Source organism: Pseudophryne corroboree, chromosome 4 (assembly GCF_028390025.1).
Source record: "Pseudophryne corroboree isolate aPseCor3 chromosome 4, aPseCor3.hap2, whole genome shotgun sequence".
In the NCBI taxonomy this organism is placed as follows: Eukaryota; Metazoa; Chordata; class Amphibia; order Anura; family Myobatrachidae; genus Pseudophryne; species Pseudophryne corroboree.
Window position 1 is genome coordinate 29091883 of NC_086447.1, and position 24549 is coordinate 29116431.

Here is a 24549-nt window from a genome sequence, read left to right on the forward strand (position 1 = left end):
TTACTGGCATCACTTCCTTGAGCCTATTTGCCATAACTTTGGCTAGTATCTTGTAGTCCGAATTTAGTAACGAAATAGGTCTATAGGAACCCGGCAAAGTTAAATCTCGTCCAAGTTTTGGTAATATTTTAATATATGCTGCATTAAAATATAGTGGGGGGTATCCTATCTGCAATATGTGATTAAAGGCAGCCACTAAGGGATCAAGGATTTCGGTAATCATTAATTTATAGAAGTTGCCTCCATATCCATCTGGCCCAGGGGCCTTAGACGAGTGGAGAGACTTAATAACTCTAATGACTTCATCTGAAGTCACAGGTCTTTCCAAATCTATTCTCATGTCCTCTGTAAGAGAAGGAAATGAAATATCCTGCCAATTAGGTATAGGCATGTCCTGAGGAATATCAATAATATTTGACTCCTGTGGGTAGGGGCCGTGGAGATTGGAGTAAAAATCTTTCATAATTTGTGTAGCCTGTTTATTAGTAGAGGTTAGAGAACCATCCGGGCACTTTATGGGGTGTACAGCGGCAGAGGACCTATTACCATTTAAAATGTTAGTGAGCGTTTTCCCTGTTCTGTTACCAAATCTATGATATCTGTAATTAGTGCTATATAGATGTCTATTGCCTTGTTTAAGTAAATATGCATTGAAGTGTGATTTGGCCATTGAATATTTCTGTTTATTAGCTAGAGTTGGTTTTTCGCAATACGATGAGTAAGCTGTGGAAAGTGCTTTTTGAAGTTCAACGTATGACTTAGCAACATTTTTGTTTAATTTTGCTACATACGAGATTATATCACCTCTTAGAACGGCTTTTGCTGTCTGCCAAAACAAGGAGGGGTTGGAAGAAGCCTGCGCCTGGTTACTAGAGCAATAATCATTCCAACAATCTGAATAGCATAGATTTAAATTCAGGGAAACCTAATAGATGTGAGGGGAAGCACCATCTGACCTGGTAGGATTGTTCTTCAGATATGTGTAAAGTGAACTCTTGTAATGCGTGGTCCGATATGGATATCGGTTCTATATTAATCGAGGATACTCTCACGAACAGAGTCTAGGAAATAAGCAGGTAATCGATTCTCGATAGAGTATGATGGGCAGCCGAAAGGCAGGTAAACTCCTTTGTGGTAGGGTTTGAGGCTCTCCATATGTCAACTAGACTTAATTGATCTGAAAACTGTGGAATACCCAACTTGGGTAGAGCAAAACCTCGTTTAGGGGCATTGGACCTGTCCAAGTACTTGTCAGATATTAAATTAAAGTCTCCGCAAACAATTAAGGGGTAGTGAGCATACGGTAAGAGTTCAGCCAACAACCCCATAAAGAATGATTTTTTATAAACTGTTGGGGCATAAACATTACATAGTATGTAAGGTTTAGAGTGAAGGTTAATGTGGGCAATAACAAATCTTCCGTCTGGATCAGTTATTGTTTTGGTTACCTCCAGAGGTATAGAATGCTTAATCAAAATTACAACTCCCCTAGCTTTAGAGGTGAAAGGAGCACATGCTACCAGCCTCCAACCTAACATCTGAAGTTTTAACATTTCAGATTGTATTAAATGAGCCTCTTGTAAAAATATTAACTCTAATTTAAGTTTATTGCAATATACCAGTACCTTCCTGCGTTTCACAGGGGAGTTGAAACCTCCTACATTTAGAGATCCTACCTTAAGTGTAGTCATAGTACTTGCAGAAGCGTAAGCCCATCAAAATCAGACTATCAAATGAATAGAGATCTGAGGAAAGGAAGAAGAGAATAGGGGAAGGGAACAAAACATTACGGGAAAGGGAGAGACAATAGACACATATAGGTGAGATAGCAATCTCAGGAGTTAACATGCGCTGCATGCCAAATATCAACATTAAACAATCGCATGACTTCTGGAACAGAAGAAAAAACAAATGTTTATACAACAGTGGGATTAATCCCATCATTAACCCGGAGCAAAACTCCCTCCATGCATGGCAAAGCTAGCTAGAAAGAAGAGAACACTTGAATATTTTCACAGGATCACCACAAATATTGTAATAGTCCATATAGACGCGAGAAATAATCTCCTTGCTTCTTTAGATATATGAAACTTGTGTGTTACAAACGTGAAATCAGACGCGATCAGATATATCAGAGTCCACGTTATTCATATTACCGCGCAGGAACTCAGCTGCGTCATCAGGAGTTGTAAAATCAAAATGCTTATCTTTGCAGAAGATGCGCAGTTTGGCAGGATACATCAGCGTGAATTTCTGTTTGTCAGCGATGAGTCTCGAACATATGGGAGAAAAGGCTCTATGGGCTTTCGTTAATTCGACTGAGAAGTCTTGAAATAAGCGCAGTGTTAGACCTTCCCATTTTAAAATCGGCTGCTTCCTAGAAGCTTTCCAGATTGCAAGCTTATGTGTATAGCTGAGGCACTTAAATATGGTGACTCTTGGTCGTGTGTCATTAGGACGTGGAGGGGGGCCAATTCTGTGCACCCTTTCTATGACCATGTCTTGGCAGAGATTCTGAATCCCTAATAGTTGCGGGAGAGTGTTTTTAACAAATTGATCCAGGGATGGTCCCTTAAATGTTTCTGGGAGACCGACCACTCGTATATTATTGCGCCTTGTGCGGTTCTCAATTTCTTCTAGCCTGTTGATAAGGTTATAATTCTCCTTTTCAAGCCTTTTAACTGTACCTTGAAGGTCAGCTAGATTGTGTGCTACAGAGCCTATCATAGTCTCAGCTGCAGAGACTCTGACGTTAAGCTGATTAATTTGTGGTAATTTCACTTACCGCCTTGGTAAGCAGTGGACCCACGGTGGAAGATATAGCGTCCACTAAGTCTTCATATGTCAGGGGAGAGTCCTGATCCCATTGCGGTAGGGTAGAATCTGAGGCCGGAGTTTCGGCAGCCAATTTCTTAGAAGCAGGAGAGACTGCTAGCATCTCAGCGTCCATTACTGGGTCCGGGCTCCGTTTAACCTGGCGCAGCGTCTGTTGCTGTGTCCGCGCCGGCTGTGAGGATGTGATGAATTTATCCAACCTCGCGTGCAGGGTATGAGTGGTGTGCTGATGGGGATTTGGAGGCTGAAATAGCCATGCAAAAGTGCTAATAAAGCCACACACGGAGAGGAGCAGTGAGGACGCGCTGCTCACTCCATGCAGCCGGAACCGGAAGTCGTCTTTCCTGCATCCCTAATCACCTACTATCTCTCTGTCACCCACTATCTCTCTGTCATCACTGCCTTCCCAGACACTCACTATCTCCCTGTCTTCCCTGCCTCCCCAGTCACCCACTATCTCCCTTTCATCCCTGCCCCACAGTTACCCACTATCTCCCTGTCACTCACTATCTCCCTTTCACCCCATACTCCCCAGTCACCCACTATTTCCCTGTCATACCTGCCTTCCTAGTCACCCACTATCTCCCTATCACCAACTATCTCCCTGTCAAACTTTCCTCCCTAGTCACCCACTAGCTCTCTGTCACCAACTATCTCCCTTTAGACCCTCCCTCCCCTGTCACCCACTATCTCCCTGTCACTCCTGCCTCCCTAGTCACTTAATATTGCCGTGTTATCTAGTATCTCCCTATATCCTTGGGGATACTATTGTGTGTCTACACCACTTCCCTGTGAGAACTCACCCCTTTTTGTGCACTGTCCCTTTATAAAGATTATCCCACCAAGTTCTATATTTGCTTACCAAATAAATTAAGCCTGGGCTGGCCCTGCTACAGGGCCTGCAATGATATGAAGTTTGCACTAACCCTGGAGGATGTAGCCAATGTAGCCTCTGGGCAACATCACCTCAGCTCTTCTAACAGAAGAACTCTAAGTATTCCTTTGTGTAAATTGTGCTGCACATACTCAGTCCAGTGAGAATACATGGGCAGAAGGCCGGTGTCCTGAAACACTTTGCTATACATTCCCTCAACAAAACAAATGAAAACATTTATTGTTATTGTCATATGCAACCATAAGTGACAGATTTAATGTTGAGCAGATTTACTACACCCCTAAATGTCCTATAAAACTATAGGAAATACATTTTACATGGATGTGTTTCTTATTTCTAGATCCCGAAGTCTCAGTGCTCAGAGAACTGTCAGCCAGGGACCAGGAAAGTGCTGACGTCTGCCCTACATTCCTGCTGTTATTACTGTGTCCAGTGCTCTGAGGGGGAAATATCCAACGTGACCGGTATGAGATAGAAAAAAAAAAATAAATATATATATATATATATATATATATATATAGTGACCTGTTTTATTATCCTACATCCATGGAGCTTAGCAAGAACTTTGTAGGCCCATACAAACATAGTTATGTGGCTTTTACCCTATTCTAAAGAGACACCTCTCTCCACAGCATTTAAATATTTTTTTCCCTATAGAAATTCCCTAGTTCCCATTATACCATGTAAGGCATCCGGTTCATATTATTCTACAGTATATTTTACTGCCCCAATTTGCCAGATTGTACTGCTGCCAGCGCACATGCCATACAGTGCGCTAGATCACATTATGCCACACAGTGCTTAGTGGGCAATTACTGGAACCTTTAAGACAACTTTGTGATCTGACTGCAGTAGAGTCAGCATACAGAGGTGGAGCTCCTAGGTCTCTGTTCCCCCAAGCAGTGACACCCCTGCACCTACTATAGCTATGCCCATACATCCATCTATTGTATATACCAACATAATATAAATGATCCAGCCCTTAGGTTTAATGATCTGTTCTACTAGAAAATTCAGGCCAGGCCTCTCTCAACCTCAACCATCAAGTTTCTCCGACAGGTCATGTTTTGAGGATTTCAGTCTATGGGAGCAGGTGTGATCATTACTAACCAAGAAAAATATATGAACTAATCTCTGTATGATTAAATTTTAACATGATCTCTTGGTGGTACCTGAGGACTGGCGTTGAGAACCTCTGCTCATTACCCTCATTTAAAGTGGTGGGCTTGAAATTGCAGCAATTTATTAAGCTCAAAACCATAATTATCCTGCTTACAAACCACAATATCTAACACAAATTTTCTTGCCAGAAAAACTATAAAGACCCCAGATGTACTAAGCAGTGGGTTAAGAACCCACTGCAAAGCCAGTGCAATCCTGCCAACTAACCATCTAAAAAAAGAAACCTGCTTGTAGCAGGCGTGTTGACAGAATGCACTCCACAGAACAGTACTGCACTTCAAAATTGATAATCAGCCTTTGATCCTTAATCCTAATCTGGAAGTATATAAATTGTGTAGCCCCCCCAATTTCCCATTAACAAGCACTAGGCTTTACCAGCCAGCAGCACTATGACAGTTGGCACCTGGCCTGGGTTCTCTAGTATGGTCTGAAATTTTGATTATACTGCATATTATACCCAGCTATAGTGCCAGTACCATTAGATCTCATCCTGTAACCATGTAGAAGTGAATACTAGGTAATAGTGTAAAAATTAGAAAAAGGGCATTTTATTCATAGTACACTAAAGATACAAGCATGGACCAGTGTGCAAAATGATTCTTAGTGCATGCTGGATCTTTTAGAACCATTCCCTGGCATGTGGACTAACTGGCACCTGCAGTACACCAAGGACAAAGTGCATATCTGTGGATAAATGGATAGTGGATACAACTGCATTTTGCAGGCCAGTACATTTTTTTTAACCTCCCAGTACAGGCAAGGTATCACTGTTCTGGTAAAAGTGAATCAAGATGTAGTTTGGTAGTGGTTACAGATATCCTCAATTAACCATCTAAAGATGTATGGATGGCCTGCTGGCCATTCTACCCCCCATACTCCCTCAAACATTTTCTTAATCAAACAATTATTATTATCACATTTTATTTATAATGCGCAACAAGTGTTTCACAGCGCAGAACATAGGACAGTACAGGGAGTCAAAACTTAACATTACAGTAAATAAATAACCAAAATAGAGTACAGGTAACAGAGAGCACCACAATTCTCAAAACATAATACAGCTTAGATGGAAGTAGCGAGTGAGTGATCAGCGTACTACTAGGAGCTGGTGGCCATAGATAGAGATGAGCCTTTACCAGCAGGAGAAAAAGCAGGTAAAGGTGGTCGCTGAGTAGGAGAGGGCTGTGAGTGAAATGTTTCAAGAAGAGGGTTTTGACAACAAGAGTAAAGAAGGCCCTGCTCTGAGGAGCTAGCAATCTAGTAGGAAGGGGCAACAAACAGATGACAAGAGGTGCAAGCAAGCAGAGATGGTCAAGGCATGAGGCAGGGGGTGGAGGAGCACCCTCAGGACTAGGTTATGCATCGGAAGGGTACGCTTTGATGAATAGGTAGGTTTTTAGTGCCCGTTTGAAGCTCTGCAAGGTCAGGGAGAGTCTAATGGAGCAGGGGAGCACGTTCCACTGAAGGGGTGCAGCACGGGCAAAATCTTGATCTCAAGCATGGGAAGCCATGACCAGGGTAGAGGAGAGACAAGGGTCATTGGCTGACTGTAGGGGGCAAGAGGGAGTATTAAGGTAGAGTAGTTTGGAGATGTAGGGAACAGTGGAATTAGAGATGGCCTTGTATGTGAGGGTGAGGAGTTTGAAGAGGATTCTGTAGGGGAATGGGAGCCAGTGCAGATTTTGTCGAAGGGGAGTGGCAGATGTGGAGTGGCGGGAGAGGAAGATAAGCCTAGCTGTGGAGTTGAGAACAGATTGGGAAGGAGAAAGATGGGAGCAAGAGAGGCCAGTGAGGAGATTTTGGAGTAGTCGAGTCGTGAAATGACCAGTGAGTGGATGATAAGTTTAGTTGCACTCTGGGAGAGAAATGGCCTGATGCGAGCAACGTTGCAAAGCTGGAACCGACAGGACTGTGCCAGAGCTTGGATGTGGGGTGCAAAGGAGAGGAAGGAGTCAAGAGTGATGCCCAAGCAGTGGAATTGGGGAATGGGGGAGATGATGGTGTTATCAACAATGATAGAGATTATTGGTAGGGGGTGTTACTCTGGCTGGGGAAAAGATAATTCAGTTTTGTCCATGTTGAGCTTCAGAGAGCGCTCAGCCATCTAGGAGAAGATGGTGTAGAGGCAGCTGGAAACCTGAGAGAAGACAGATGGGGACAGATCAGGAGAGGAGAGGTAGAGTTGTGTGTCATCAGCATAGAGGTGGTATTGAAGGCCAAAGCAGTTAATGAGCGCACCCAGGGAAGAGGTGTGCAGGGAGAACAGAAGAGGTGTACAGGGAAACAGTGAAATGAAATAAACTTACTAATCAATCAATCCATCCATCCATCAATCAGTCCTTCCTTGCTTTACCTGCCTTCCACTGCATACTGTACATGCCCCACCTCCAATTCGCTGTACTGTCCTCAGGCCTCTGATCTAGTTCCTGATTAACGAAAACATTCTTGGTTTCACTTTTGTATGGAGTTGTATAGTTTATACAACTACTACCCTGTCTGCCACTGCAGTGCCACTCTGTTTTCCAGATGTGCCATGTTTGAAGTTGAACTGCCACGTGTCTGTGCGGGTGGTCTTCAGTATGCCGGCTGTCGGGATCCCGGCGCACAGTATACTGGTGCCGGGATCCCGACAGCCGGCATGCCGACACTTATTCTCCCTCGTGGGGGTCCTCGACCCCCCTGGAGGGAGAATAAAATAGCGTGGCGCGCCACCGTGCCTGCAGCATGGCGAACGCAGCGTGTCGAGCGCAGCGAGCCCGCAAGGAGCTCATTTGCACCCGCCACACTGTCGGTATGCCGCCGGTTGGGCTCCCGGCACCGGTATGCTGGTCGCCGGGAGCCCGACCACCGGCATACCATACTACACCCGTCTGTGGCGCCACTGCTGTCATTTAGCTTAGTCAGACAGCTAGCTCAGTGCAGTATTTTGGCCTAAAGTGAATGAAAACAATATTGCGAGCTGTGAAATTGTCAAACTTTACTGGAAATGACTGGAAAATAATGTTATTGAGATTACTCATACTGTAGGAACAAAAACAGGGACAAATTACATGATTTTAGCAATTTGCAGCATTTATTGAAAAAAAAATCCAAAACAAAAGCATGTGAGTGGGTTTGTCAAGTTGGAACCAAAACACAAAATTAGTATAGATCCAAATCAAAAACACTGGAGCCAGCGTGCATTTCTAATTCAGAGTAGGGCACATGGGCATTTTGACTGTCTCACGAAATTTCTCAAATTGAGCTTGGCGTCAACTTTTAGCCATACGTATCTATCTTACAGAGACATATTCCTGTAGCTTGTTGTGGAGATGTAGTTTATTATCATTTAGTTTTATATCATCTAATATGTATTATTTGATATATGAATTTGTGCTGTGTGTATGAATTGTTTATTGTAAATAGAGATGAGCGGGTCCGGTTCCCTGAAAACCGAACCCTACCAAACATCACGTCCTGAGCCCGGATCCAAGCCCAGCTCGGGACTTCCCACTGGACTCGGAAACCAGAACAAGGCAAAACGTCATCATCCCGTATTCACGAGGGTTTTGGATTCCATATAAGGAGCCACACGTCGCCGCCATTTTCACTCCAGTCCTGGAGAGTGTAGCGAGAGGACGTGTCCCTCTCCTCAGTGTCCGTCTGTGCGGGAAAGTGGTGTGGTGACTTGCTATTATGTGTCACTCCAGTGCTGTCCTGTGCTGACATAAGTCCAGTGCTGCTGTATAAGTCCAGTGCAGTGGTGCTGTGTTGTGCTGCATCAGTCCAGTGGTGGTATCCTGTGCAGCCATATGGCCAGTGCTGCTGCTGTATAAGTCCAGTGCAGTGGTGTGGTGTGGTGTTGTGCTGCATCAGTCCAGTGGTTGTGTCCTGTGCTGCCATTAGTCCAGTGGTGCTGCTGTATAAGTCTAGTACAGTGGTGGTGTCCTGTGCTGCCATAAGTCCAGTGGTGGCGTCCTGTGCTGCTATAAGTCTAGTGTTGTTGCCGAATAAGTCCAGTGATACTGCCGTATAAGTCCGTTGATACTGCCGTATAAGTCCAGTGATACTGCCGTATAAGTCCGTTGATACTGCCGTATAAGTCCAGTGATACTGCCGTATAAGTCCGTAGATACTGCCGTATAAGTCCAGTGATACTGCCGTATAAGTCCGTTGATACTGCCGTATAAGTCCAGTGATACTGCCGTATAAGTCCGTTGATACTGCCGTATAAGTCCAGTGATACTGCCGTATAAGTCCGTTGATACTGCCGTATAAGTCCAGTGATACTGCCGTATAAGTCCGTTGATACTGCCGTATAAGTCCAGTGATACTGCCGTATAAGTCCGTTGATACTGCCGTAAAAGTCCAGTGGTAGTGCCGTATAAGTCCAGTGATACTGCCGTATAAGTCCAGTGGTACAGCTGCATGAGTTCAGTCCAGTGGTACTGCCATATAAGTCCAGTGGTACTACCGTATAAGTCCAGTGATACTTCCGTATAAGTCCAGTGGTACTGCCATGTAAGTCCAGTGGTACTACCGTATAAGTCCAGTGATACTGCCGTATAAGTCCAGTGGTACTGCCGTATAAGTTCAGTGGTATTGCCAAATAAGTCCAGTCCAGTAGTTCTGCCGTATAAGTCCAGTGATACTGCCGTATGAGTCCAGTGGTACTGCAGTATAAGTCCAGTGATATACATCCACTGGTACTGCCGTATTAGTACAGTGATACTGCCATATAAGTACAGTGGTACTGCCATATAAGTTCAGTGGTACTGCCGCATAAGTCCAGTCCAGTTGTACTGCCATATAAGTCCAGTGGTACTGCCATATAAGTCCAGTCCAGTGATACTGCCGTATAAGTCCAGTCCAGTGGTACTGCCATACAAGTCAAGTGATACTGCCGTATAAGTCCAGTGATACTGCCATATAAGTTCAGTGGTACTGCGGTTTAAGTCCAGTGATACTGCCGTGTAAGTCTAGTGGTAGTGCCGTATAAGTCCAGTGGTTCTGCCGCATGAGTTCAGTCCAGTGGTAATGCCATATAAGTCCAGTGGTACTACCGTATAAGTCCAGTGATACTGCCGTATAAGTCCAGTGATACTGCAGTATAAGTCCAGTGGTACTGCCGTATAAGTTCAGTGGTATTGCCAAATAAGTACAGTCCAGTAGTACTGCCGTATAAGTCCAGTGATACTGCCGTATGAGTCCAGTGGTACTGCAGTATAAGTCCAGTGATATACATCTTAATGGTACTGCCGTATAAGTACAGTGATACTGCCATATAAGTCCAGAAGTACTGTCGCATAAGTCCAGTCCAGTGTTACTGCCATATGAGTCCAGTGGTACTGCCGTATAAGTCCAGTGGTACTGCAGTATAAGTCCAGTGATATACATCCAATGGTACTGCCGTATAAGTACAGTGATACTGCCATATAAGTCCAGTGGTACTGTCGCATAAGTCCAGTCCAGTGGTACTGCCATATGAGTCCAGTGGTACTGCCGTATAAGTTCAGTGGTACTGCCATATAAGTCCATTGGTACTGCCGTATAAGTCCAGTCCAGTAGTACTGCCATATAAGTCCAGTCCAGTGGTACTGCCATATAAGTCCAGTCCAGTTGTACTGCCGTACAAGTCCAGTGATAATGCCGTATAAGTCCAGTGATACTGCCATATAAGTTCAGTGGTACTGCGGTTTAAGTAGAGATGAGCGGGTTCGGTTTCTCTGAATCCGAACCCGCCAGAACTTCATGTTTTTTTTCACGGGTCCGAGCGACTCGGATCTTCCCGCCTTGCTCGGTTAACCCGAGCGCGCCCGAACGTCATCATGACGCTGTCGGATTCTCGCGAGGCTCGGATTCTATCGCGAGACTCGGATTCTATATAAGGAGCCGCGCGTCGCCGCCATTTTCACACGTGCATTGAGATTGATAGGGAGAGGACGTGGCTGGCGTCCTCTCCGTTTAGACATTTGATTTACTAATTTTGGGGAGCATTAGGAGTACTCAGTAGTGTACAGTGCAGAGTTTTGCTGATAGTGACCAGTGACCACCACTTTTATTTATAATCCGTTCTCTGCCTGAAAAAAGCGATACACAGCACACAGTGACTCAGTCACATACCATATCTGTGTGCACTGCTCAGGCTCAGGCCAGTGTGCTGCATCATCTATTATCTATATATAATATTATATATCTGTCTGACTGCTCAGCTCACACAGCTTATAATTGTGGGGGAGACTGGGGAGCACTACTGCAGTGCCAGTTATAGGTTATAGCAGGAGCCAGGAGTACATAATATATTATATAGTGAGTGACCACCAGACACACAGTGCAGTTTATTTAATATATCCGTTCTCTGCCTGAAAAAAGCGATACACACAGTGACTCAGTCAGTCACATACCATATCTGTGTGCACTGCTCAGGCTCAGGCCAGTGTGCTGCATCATCTATATATATTATATATCTGTCTGACTGCTCAGCTCACACAGCTTATAATTGTGGGGGAGACTGGGGAGCACTACTGCAGTGCCAGTTATAGGTTATAGCAGGAGCCAGGAGTACATAATATTATATTAAAATTAAACAGTGCACACTTTTGCTGCAGGAGTGCCACTGCCAGTGTGACTAGTGACCAGTGACCTGACCACCAGTATATATAATATTAGTAGTATACTATCTCTTTATCAACCAGTCTATATTAGCAGCAGACACAGTACAGTGCGGTAGTTCACGGCTGTGGCTACCTCTGTGTCGGCACTCGGCAGCCCGTCCATAATTGTATATACCACCTAACCGTGGTTTTTTTTTCTTTCTTTATACATACATACTAGTTACGAGTATACTATCTCTTTATCAACCAGTCTATATATTAGCAGCAGACACAGTACAGTGCGGTAGTTCACGGCTGTGGCTACCTCTGTGTCGGCACTCGGCAGCCCGTCCATAATTGTATATACCACCTAACCGTGGTTTTTTTTTCTTTCTTTATACATACATACTAGTTACGAGTATACTATCTCTTTATCAACCAGTCTATATATTAGCAGCAGACACAGTACAGTGCGGTAGTTCACGGCTGTGGCTACCTCTGTGTCGGCACTCGGCAGCCCGTCCATAATTGTATATACCACCTAACCGTGGTTTTTTTTTCTTTCTTTATACATACATACTAGTTACGAGTATACTATCTCTTTATCAACCAGTCTATATATTAGCAGCAGACACAGTACAGTGCGGTAGTTCACGGCTGTGGCTACCTCTGTGTCGGCACTCGGCAGCCCGTCCATAATTGTATATACCACCTAACCGTGGTTTTTTTTTCTTTCTTTATACATACATACTAGTTACGAGTATACTATCTCTTTATCAACCAGTCTATATATTAGCAGCAGACACAGTACAGTGCGGTAGTTCACGGCTGTGGCTACCTCTGTGTCGGCACTCGGCAGCCCGTCCATAATTGTATATACCACCTAACCGTGGTTTTTTTTTCTTTCTTTATACATACATACTAGTTACGAGTATACTATCTCTTTATCAACCAGTCTATATATTAGCAGCAGACACAGTACAGTGCGGTAGTTCACGGCTGTGGCTACCTCTGTGTCGGCACTCGGCAGCCCGTCCATAATTGTATATACCACCTAACCGTGGTTTTTTTTTCTTTCTTTATACATACATACTAGTTACGAGTATACTATCTCTTTATCAACCAGTCTATATATTAGCAGCAGACACAGTACAGTGCGGTAGTTCACGGCTGTGGCTACCTCTGTGTCGGCACTCGGCAGCCCGTCCATAATTGTATATACCACCTAACCGTGGTTTTTTTTTCTTTCTTTATACATACATACTAGTTACGAGTATACTATCTCTTTATCAACCAGTCTATATATTAGCAGCAGACACAGTACAGTGCGGTAGTTCACGGCTGTGGCTACCTCTGTGTCGGCACTCGGCAGCCCGTCCATAATTGTATATACCACCTAACCGTGGTTTTTTTTTCTTTCTTTATACATACATACTAGTTACGAGTATACTATCTCTTTATCAACCAGTCTATATATTAGCAGCAGACACAGTACAGTGCGGTAGTTCACGGCTGTGGCTACCTCTGTGTCGGCACTCGGCAGCCCGTCCATAATTGTATATACCACCTAACCGTGTTTTTTTTTTCTTTCTTTATACATACATACTAGTTACGAGTATACTATCTCTTTATCAACCAGTCTATATATTAGCAGCAGACACAGTACAGTGCGGTAGTTCACGGCTGTGGCTACCTCTGTGTCGGCACTCGGCAGCCCGTCCATAATTGTATATACCACCTAACCGTGGTTTTTTTTTCTTTCTTTATACATACATACTAGTTACGAGTATACTATCTCTTTATCAACCAGTCTATATATTAGCAGCAGACACAGTACAGTGCGGTAGTTCACGGCTGTGGCTACCTCTGTGTCGGCACTCGGCAGCCCGTCCATAATTGTATATACCACCTAACCGTGGTTTTTTTTTCTTTCTTTATACATACATACTAGTTACGAGTATACTATCTCTTTATCAACCAGTCTATATATTAGCAGCAGACACAGTACAGTGCGGTAGTTCACGGCTGTGGCTACCTCTGTGTCGGCACTCGGCAGCCCGTCCATAATTGTATATACCACCTAACCGTGGTTTTTTTTTCTTTCTTTATACATACATACTAGTTACGAGTATACTATCTCTTTATCAACCAGTCTATATATTAGCAGCAGACACAGTACAGTGCGGTAGTTCACGGCTGTGGCTACCTCTGTGTCGGCACTCGGCAGCCCGTCCATAATTGTATACTAGTATCCAATCCATCCATCTCCATTGTTTACCTGAGGTGCCTTTTAGTTGTGCCTATTAAAATATGGAGAACAAAAATGTTGAGGTTCCAAAATTAGGGAAAGATCAAGATCCACTTCCACCTCGTGCTGAAGCTGCTGCCACTAGTCATGGCCGAGACGATGAAATGCCAGCAACGTCGTCTGCCAAGGCCGATGCCCAATGGCATAGTACAGAGCATGTCAAAACCAAAACACCAAATATCAGTAAAAAAAGGACTCCAAAACCTAAAATAAAATTGTCGGAGGAGAAGCGTAAACTTGCCAATATGCCATTTACCACACGGAGTGGCAAGGAACGGCTGAGGCCCTGGCCTATGTTCATGGCTAGTGGTTCAGCTTCACATGAGGATGGAAGCACTCAGCCTCTCGCTAGAAAACTGAAAAGACTCAAGCTGGCAAAAGCACCGCAAAGAACTGTGCGTTCTTTGAAATCCCAAATCCACAAGGAGAGTCCAATTGTGTCGGTTGCGATGCCTGACCTTCCCAACACTGGACGTGAAGAGCATGCGCCTTCCACCATTTGCACGCCCCCTGCAAGTGCTGGAAGGAGCACCCGCAGTCCAGTTCCTGATAGTCAGATTGAAGATGTCAGTGTTGAAGTACACCAGGATGAGGAGGATATGGGTGTTGCTGGCGCTGGGGAGGAAATTGACCAGGAGGATTCTGATGGTGAGGTGGTTTGTTTAAGTCAGGCACCCGGGGAGACACCTGTTGTCCGTGGGAGGAATATGGCCGTTGACATGCCAGGTGAAAATACCAAAAAAATCAGCTCTTCGGTGTGGAGGTATTTCACCAGAAATGCGGACAACAGGTGTCAAGCCGTGTGTTCCCTTTGTCAAGCTGTAATAAGTAGGGGTAAGGACGTTAACCACCTCGGAACATCCTCCCTTATACGTCACCTGCAGCGCATTCATAATAAGTCAGTGACAAGTTCAAAAACTTTGGGTGACAGCGGAAGCAGTCCACTGACCAGTAAATCCCTTCCTCTTGTAACCAAGCTCACGCAAACCACCCCACCAACTCCCTCAGTGTCAATTTCCTCCTTCCCCAGGAATGCCAATAGTCCTGCAGGCCATGTCACTGGCAAGTCTGACGAGTCCTCTCCTGCCTGGGATTCCTCCGATGCATCCTTGCGTGTAACGCCTACTGCTGCTGGCGCTGCTGTTGTTGCCGCTGGGAGTCGATGGTCATCCCAGAGGGGAAGTCGTAAGCCCACTTGTACTACTTCCAGTAAGCAATTGACTGTTCAACAGTCCTTTGCGAGGAAGATGAAATATCACAGCAGTCATCCTACTGCAAAGCGGATAACTGAGTCCTTGACAACTATGTTGGTGTTAGACGTGCGTCCGGTATCCGCCGTTAGTTCACAGGGAACTAGACAATTTATTGAGGCAGTGTGCCCCCGTTACCAAATACCATCTAGGTTCCACTTCTCTAGGCAGGCGATACCGAGAATGTACACGGACGTCAGAAAAAGACTCACCAGTCTCCTAAAAAATGCAGTTGTACCCAATGTCCACTTAACCACGGACATGTGGACAAGTGGAGCAGGGCAGGGTCAGGACTATATGACTGTGACAGCCCACTGGGTAGATGTATGGACTCCCGCCGCAAGAACAGCAGCGGCGGCACCAGTAGCAGCATCTCGCAAACGCCAACTCTTTCCTAGGCAGGCTACGCTTTGTATCACCGCTTTCCAGAATACGCACACAGCTGAAAACCTCTTACGGCAACTGAGGAAGATCATCGCGGAATGGCTTACCCCAATTGGACTCTCCTGTGGATTTGTGGCATCGGACAACGCCAGCAATATTGTGTGTGCATTAAATATGGGCAAATTCCAGCACGTCCCATGTTTTGCACATACCTTGAATTTGGTGGTGCAGAATTTTTTAAAAAACGACAGGGGCGTGCAAGAGATGCTGTCGGTGGCCAGAAAAATTGCGGGACACTTTCGGCGTACAGGCACCACGTACAGAAGACTGGAGCACCACCAAAAACTACTGAACCTGCCCTGCCATCATCTGAAGCAAGAAGTGGTAACGAGGTGGAATTCAACCCTCTATATGCTTCAGAGGTTGGAGGAGCAGCAAAAGGCCATTCAAGCCTATACAATTGAGCACGATATAGGAGATGGAATGCACCTGTCTCAAGCGCAGTGGAGAATGATTTCAACGTTGTGCAAGGTTCTGATGCCCTTTGAACTTGCCACACGTGAAGTCAGTTCAGACACTGCCAGCCTGAGTCAGGTCATTCCCCTCATCAGGCTTTTGCAGAAGAAGCTGGAGGCATTGAAGAAGGAGCTAAAAGGGAGCGATTCCGCTAGGCATGTGGGACTTGTGGATGCAGCCCTTAATTCGCTTAACAAGGATTCACGGGTGGTCAATCTGTTGAAATCAGAGCACTACATTTTGGCCACCGTGCTCGATCCTAGATTTAAAGCCTACCTTGGATCTCTCTTTCCGGCAGACACAGGTCTGCTGGGGTTGAAAGACCTGCTGGTGACAAAATTGTCAAGTCAAGCGGAACGCGACCTGTCAACATCTCCTCCTTCACATTCTCCCGCAACTGGGGGTGCGAGGAAAAGGCTCAGAATTCCGAGCCCACCCGCTGGCGGTGATGCAGGGCAGTCTGGAGCGACTGCTGATGCTGACATCTGGTCCGGACTGAAGGACCTGACAACGATTACGGACATGTCGTCTACTGTCACTGCATATGATTCTCTCAACATTGATAGAATGGTGGAGGATTATATGAGTGACCGCATCCAAGTAGGCACGTCACACAGTCCGTACTTATACTGGCAGGAAAAAGAGGCAATTTGGAGGCCCTTGCACAAACTGGCTTTATTCTACCTAAGTTGCCCTCCCACAAGTGTGTACTCCGAAAGAGTGTTTAGTGCCGCCGCTCACCTTGTCAGCAATCGGCGTACGAGGTTACATCCAGAAAATGTGGAGAAGATGATGTTCATTAAAATGAATTATAATCAATTCCTCCGCGGAGACATTGACCAGCAGCAATTGCCTCCACAAAGTACACAGGGAGCTGAGATGGTGGATTCCAGTGGGGACGAATTGATAATCTGTGAGGAGGGGGATGTACACGGTGATATATCGGAGGGTGAAGATGAGGTGGACATCTTGCCTCTGTAGAGCCAGTTTGTGCAAGGAGAGATTAATTGCTTCTTTTTGGGGGGGGGTCCAAACCAACCCGTCATATCAGTCACAGTCGTGTGGCAGACCCTGTCACTGAAATGATGGGTTGGTTAAAGTGTGCATGTCCTGTTTTGTTTATACAACATAAGGGTGGGTGGGAGGGCCCAAGGACAATTCCATCTTGCACCTCTTTTTTCTTTTCTTTTTCTTTGCATCATGTGCTGATTGGGGAGGGTTTTTTTGGAAGGGACATCCTGCGTGACACTGCAGTGCCACTCCTAGATGGGCCCGGTGTTTGTGTCGGCCACTAGGGTCGCTAATCTTACTCACACAGCTACCTCATTGCGCCTCTTTTTTTCTTTGCGTCATGTGCTGTTTGGGGAGGGTTTTTTGGAAGGGACATCCTGCGTGACACTGCAGTGCCACTCCTAGATGGGCCCGGTGTTTGTGTCGGCCACTAGGGTCGCTTATCTTACTCACACAGCGACCTCGGTGCAAATTTTAGGACTAAAAATAATATTGTGAGGTGTGAGGTATTCAGAATAGACTGAAAATGAGTGTAAATTATGGTTTTTGAGGTTAATAATACTTTGGGATCAAAATGACCCCCAAATTCTATGATTTAAGCTGTTTTTTAGTGTTTTTTGAAAAAAACACCCGAATCCAAAACACACCCGAATCCGACAAAAAAAATTCGGTGAGGTTTTGCCAAAACGCGTTCGAACCCAAAACACGGCCGCGGAACCGAACCCAAAACCAAAACACAAAACCCGAAAAATTTCAGGCGCTCATCTCTAGGTTTAAGTCCAGTGGTACTGCCATATAAGTCCAGTGGTACTGCCATATAAGTCCAGTGGTAGTGCCGTATATTTACAGTGATACTGCCATATAAATCCAGTGGTACTGCCGCATAAGTTCATTCCAGTGGTACTGCCGTATAAGTCCAGTGGTACTGCCGTATGAGTCCAGTGGTACTGCCGTATAAGTCCAGTCCAGTAGTAATGCCGTATAAGTCCAGTGGTACTGCCGTATAAGTCCAGTCCAGTGGTACTGCATATAAGTCCAGTCCAGTGATACTGCCATATAAGTCCAGTGATATTGCCATATAAGTCCAGTGGTTCTGCCGTATAAGTCCAATCCAGTGGTGCAGCTGTATAATTCCAGGTGTACTGCCGTATAAGTCCAGTCAAGTGGTGTAGACATTTAAGTTCAGGGGTACTGCCGTATAAGTCCATGGGTACTGCTGTATAAGTCCAGTCCAGTGGTGCAGACGTATAAGTCCAGGGGTACCGCCATATAAGTCCAGGGGTACCGCCATATAAGTCCAGGGGTACTGCCATATAAGTCCAGGGGCACTGCCGTATAAGTCCAGTCTTTTGTACTGCCTTATAAGTCCAATCCAGTGGTGCAGCTTTATAATTCCAGGGGTACTGCTGTATAAGTCCAGTCCAGTGGTGCTTCCATATAAGTCCAGGGGTACTGCCGAATAAGTCCACGGGTATTGCCATATAAGTTCACCAATATTGTGCGTGCATTATATCTGGGCAAATTCGATCACGTCCCATGTTTTGCACATACAATTAATTTTAATTTGGTAGTGCATAATTTTTTTTTTTAAATTACAGGGGCATGCAGGAGATGCTGTCAGTGCCCCGAAAAATTGCGCCACTACGTGCCACTCCCAGATGGGCCAGGTGTTTGTGCCGCACACTTGTGTTCCTTAGCTTAGTCATCCAGCTACCTCATTGCACCTATTTTTCTTCTTTGCATGATGTGCTGTTTGGGGCCTAGTTTGTAAAAGTTCCATCCTGTCTGACACTGTAGTGCCACTCTTAGATGGGCCAGGTGTTTGTGCCGCCCACTTGTGTCGCTTAGCTTAGCCATCCAGCTACCTCGGTGCAACCGCTTGGCCTAAACACAATGGCCCTCATTCCGAGTTGTTCGCTCGCTAGCTGCTTTTAGCAGCACTACAAACACTAAGCTGCCGCCCACTGGGAGTGTATCTTAGCTTAGCAGAAGTGCGAATGAAAGGATCGCAGAACATGGTTATTTTTTTTTTCAAGCAGTTTCAGAGTAGCTGCAGACCTACTCCTTCCTTGCGATCACTTCAGTCTGTTTAGATCCTGTTTTGATGTCACAAACACGCCCTGCATTCGGCCAGCCACTCCCCCGTTTCCCCAGGCACGCCTGCGTTTTTTAGCACACTCCCGGAAAATGGTCAGTTACCTCCCAGAAACGCCCGATTCCTGTCAATCACTCACCGATCAACAAAGTGACGGAAAAGAGTCGCTAGCCCTTGTGAAAAACTGCATAGTTTTTTGTGAAAATACGTCACGCGTGCGCACTGCGGCCTGTACGCATGCGCAGAAATGCCAATTTTTTGCCTGGTGGCTGCGCTGTGAATAACGGCAGCTAGCGATCAACTCGGAATGACCACCAATATTGTGAAGTGTACAGAATAGACTGGAAATGATCGGAAATGAATGTTATTGAGGTTAATAATACCGTAGGATCAAAACTACCCACAAATTCAGTGATTTTAGCTTTTTTTTTTTTTTTTTTTTTTTATATCATCCAGATCCAAAACCAAAACCCAAAAAGTGCCCGCCGCACATCTCTAATTGTAAATTATTAATTCATGACGGAGGGCTTAATTCACACCTGGACACAGCTGAGCGGTCGCTCACAGCAGCTGGATCCAGGTGGTAGCACAGCGGTCATTGTGCGCTTGTGCGGGCACATTCCTTGTGGCTGCATCCAGGAAGGATGGGTGCTTCGGGGTGGCGTAGTTACGACATTGGAGGAACAGGGCATCCTAAATGGGGGCAGGCCGGTACTGTTTTTGGGGTGGCTGCGTGATGTCACACGCAGCCACTTCAGAAAAAAAATGGCTCCCGACCACCTGACAGCGCAGTCAGGAATTTTATTTTTCTGCAAGGAAGCAGATTTCAAATCTGCAAATAGAATTAATAATAGTTACACACCCTAGTACTACTACAGGCGTATATTTACTAATCATCGAATTGTCACAACTGCAGCTTAAATCAATTTTTGTAAAACAGTAACAGGATTCAATGCTAAACCAGGCATGTTTATTATTTATTTACATCGACATTTAAAGACACCCATGATCGACAGTCTTGAAAACTAAATCCTTAGTAAATATACCCCCCTAAATCTTGGTAACCTCTGTATAAGAATGGAGCTGCCCAGTATTTGTGTTCTACATGCAAAAGCAGCGAGTACTTCACCATAAAGTATTGTTATTCTAGTATCAATGCTGTCCTGATTAGTGTGATGTACTCATGTCAGTAATCTACAGATGTTCTGAGTGTTGTTTTATTCTTCCAGACAGTGAAAATTGCCTGAAGTGTGCTCACCATGAGTGGCCCAATGAGAAGAAGACTCAGTGTGTTCCGAAAGAGCTGGAGTTTCTGTCCTACACAAGTGATACAATAGTTGTTTTAATCTTAATAACAACTTTTGTGCTTTTTTCTTTAACTTTTATGATACTTAAAATATTTATTTTGTACCGAGACACGCCTCTGGTGAAAGCCAATAACAAGAATCTGGGCTTCCTCCTCCTGGTCTCCATCATGCTGAGCATTCTCTCTGTGTTCCTGTTCCTCGGACGTCCTGTAGATGCCACCTGCATTTTGCGTCAAATCTCTTTTGGAGTCTTCTTCTCAGTAGCCATATCTTGTGTCCTAGGCAAAACTATCATGGTATATATTGCTTTTAAAGCCTCCAAACCCGGAAGTCAATGGAAAAGCTGGATCAGCACCAAGCTGTCTAATTGTTTAGTGTTGCTGTGTTCATCAATCCAAGTGGTAATTTGTATGAGTTGGGTGACTGTCTCTCCACCTTTCCAGGAGCTGGACACTCATTCTTATAAGGGAAAAATCATTGTTCAGTGTAATGAAGGTTCTCTTATTGGGTTTTATTCTGTCCTGGGTTATATGGGAATCCTGGCAGCCATTAGTTTTATTACAGCATTCTTGGCCAGGACATTACCGGACAGTTTTAATGAGGCCAAATACATCACCTTCAGCATGCTGGTGTTCTGCAGTGTCTGGATCCCCTTGATCCCGGCCTATCTCAGCTCCAAAGGGAAATACATGGTGGCTGTGGAGATCTTTGCAATACTAGCTTCATGTGCTGGACTTTTAGGTTGTATATATTTCCCAAAATGTTACATTATCCTTTGGAGGCCAGAACTAAACACAAGAAAACATCTACTTGAGAAAAGAAATGATCATATGTGTTACTCATGAATAATAATAAAATATGTTGTTGTTGTAGTTATTATTATTATTATTATTATTATTATTATTATTATAATTATGTTCTACAAGGATTCCAATGCACCATATATCAGGATAAACATACAATAAACAAAGGTAACAAGTAATATAGACAGACATAGTAAAACCTAAACATCATGTTTACTCAGGCACATTGTAGGTGGTAGTTGTCAGGATCATTCACATTATCTGATCCGAACATATGGTATTTTCAAATTGTCTATTGCAATTCTGTAATTGAACTGAGCCAGGAAATATTTGTTGGTTCCCACTCTCCCAGATAACACAAGAATGTGTGTGTACTCTTCACAGTAGGGGGATATGTGTGAGCTCTGGTGCCTATTGCTTTGTCCACAGACTGTAAGGCTAAACAGGTGACAAAAATCTTTATTCAAAGTCATACTCTTATAAACCTCAGCCATTTTTATGACCAGTAATGCCACCTGGGTTTAAGATGTCTAAGGGACATTTTATCAGTTGAATCTCCTTTCTTACAATTCATAAAACTGCCCACAGGATTGATAAGAAACATGTTCCTAGCCGCCCTGCAGTTAATGAAGGAATCCTGCTTGTTGACAGTGAAATGCTGTGTTGTAAGAACAAAGGGGCTATGAACCTCATTCAGATGCACCTGCACCCTTCATTGCCAAGTATCGATTTTTGGTACTGTGCACATGCACAAGGCCTGTTCTGTAAGTGCGCGATTGGGTCCTGTGACATAGGACACAGAACAGCAGCAGTCAAGGATTGACAGTCTGCTGCAGTCTGGGGGTGGGGTGATTGGCCAAATATTCCATTTGTGAAAATGGAGGGTTGTTGCCATTGTTTAGGGAGTGGGAAGAGTCCGGGCATCTTCATTGTAGGACAGAGATTCCCTGGTCTCAGCAACTGTTGGCTTGCATGACACCATGGGTGCTGAAAACCTCCTAATGGTGGGAAAGAAATCTGATACTGCTTCCTAGGATGCAGCTTGGATCACTACTGTAGCAGGTGGTGATTGTTTGTAATAGACACCTCCTGCTGCATCACCATACTGCACAATCATAGCTGCTTCTAAAGAAGTGATAGCAACTCCACCCACATCTGAATGACCCTTCCATGAGCACATCAGAGCAAGTTTTGATTATCTTTTACCAGGAAGGTGGGGGCTGAGTAGAGAGATGTCGCAAGGTGCATTGGTTCACCACTAAACAGGGCTATGTCAAACAACTAATTTTGTTACTGAGAAAGTTAAATTAAAGGTGGGGGCAAAGGAGCAGCTAGCTGGAAAGATAAAATGTCCCAAACTATGAGAGGTGTTTACTTCCTCGAAGAAGCAGAAATGCTGAAGTGTTCCATCAATTTAAAATATGTACCAAGAGTGTCTAAAACACTACCCAGTATAGATAAGACAAAACATGTAAAACTCTAAAAAATAACAGTTAAACATCACACAAAAAGAGAGCAAGAGTATGGGACAGAGGTGGGATGAGCTAGGAGCCCTAGAATGCAGATAGAGGATGTTACAGGCAACTGTCCTTCTACAAGGGCAACTGTAAAAGCTCAGTCAGAGGGGAGAGAAGAAAGGGAGACCCGAGATCAGGTTGCCCTGTCTATTTAGCAATGTATTAGATTTTTATATCATTTTGCCCTCATCTGGTATCATTAGCATCTGCTTTACTGTAGGTTTGCCCTCTGTGATGAACTATCAAATGTTTCTTAATAACACTGTCCTTGAATGTTGGTTCCGTGAAAATAATAAAAAAAAAAATTAAGTGCCTTTTTTTGTTCATGAGTAGCTTGTCCTGCTTATCTCTTTTTCCTACCTGTCAAGAGTTATTTTTTTATTTTTTGCTTTCTACAGACATTTATAAATGGTTTCAGCCTTCAAAATATCCTTTATCCGAGTCTCTGACAGTTTAGCATCCGAGTTCATTCTGAGAACCCTCATAACTTCACATATGGGTAATGACGCAGGTGTTTTATATGGAATGTAGTCATGATCTTGGTCAGGATTCCAACGGTCAACATACCGATGCCAGTATCCCAGCCAGCAGAATGCCGGCAGGATGCTGAGGGCTATTCCCACTCGAGGGTGTCCACGACACCCATAGAGAGGGAATAGAACCTGTGGCAAGCACTGTTTTGGATGATGACTTGATGCCTATAATAAGACCTTTCTCTCTGTGTGTTTTCTATAAAGTGTAGTAGAGTACCTAAACCTTCGGGTGCATGATATACAGCCACATCCAAGAAATTGTGTCTATTGGCATCAATCTCATGTAAACCTTACTGGAGATTCCAACTTATTTAAGAGTTGCATCAGGTCAAGAAATTCTAATTCAGGAACTTTTTATAAACCTTACAATAATATAGGATGTGGACAATGAAGATGGAAATAATGTGTCATTTCATATATCGCCATATACAAGTTCACAATTGTGCAAGATTTTAGCCTATCACTGTGCCCTTCACAGAATAAATCTAGAATTTATCCATGTATTTGAAATAATTACATATCAATACCATTTCAAGTGACTGGCATAAAAATTTAATTGGGGGTCCCATATGATGATGGCAACTAAATACTTCTCTAACTGCTTGTATGCCCTCATAGATTCTACTTTCATGGGTAAACCAGCACTGTGTCAACTGGCCCAGGACTGATGGAATAGGGTAGGGGGACTCCGACACTGCTGGTCTCTCTATGGTTCCCACAGCAATGGCTGGTCAAACATAGAGCTATTAATGGGAAAATTGGTGTGAACCCACATTCTTTGTCCACAAATTTGTCCAATACCAGACTGGCAAACATGCTACTGCTGGTCATTCTTAGCAGGGGCACTCCATGCTTTTATTTTATTTTGGTTATTAGCATGTTTTCAACATACATACTAGAAACACGTTGGAATCTCTCTGTGTGTGGCTTCCTAATCTGCCACACATTGCCTGAAGGTTGCAGAGTCAGCCTGAAACTGGAAACCTACAGTATTACATCTGCTGGGAACACTGAACCTATTCAATTTCTACCTCAAATATCTTTATTCACACATTCCCTATACAAAAAGGGCTTGAGATTGTTTAGAGTTTGTATCATAGGACAACATCAGTTTATTTTTCATGCTACTGTGTTAATTACTATTTTTTATGGATTGAGGTTTTGGGTTTTTTCAGGTCCTCGGTACCATGATGTGGAACATGTTCATTCTGATTTCTAATAAAAATGATATGGCCTTCATAAACAATATTATATATTGTAAAATGGGTACTGGAAATAAGGACTCATGAGGCAGTTCTTCCAGTTTCAACACAGTGTCTTTACTGGCATCAGACACTGAGC

General features: G+C 44.3%; 1 protein-coding gene across 1 annotated transcript in view; it reads left to right on the forward strand.

Annotated features, from left to right (window-relative positions):
* Nucleotides 1-21200, forward strand: part of LOC134910771 (vomeronasal type-2 receptor 26-like) — a 213943-nt gene extending 192743 nt beyond the window's left edge. The window contains exons 6-7 of the mRNA XM_063919155.1: nt 4071-4194; nt 20278-21200. Coding sequence (XP_063775225.1) covers nt 4071-4194; nt 20278-21200 — 1047 coding nt within the window. The remainder of the gene's footprint in view (nt 1-4070; nt 4195-20277) is intronic.
* The last annotated feature ends 3349 nt before the right edge of the window (nt 21201-24549 follow it).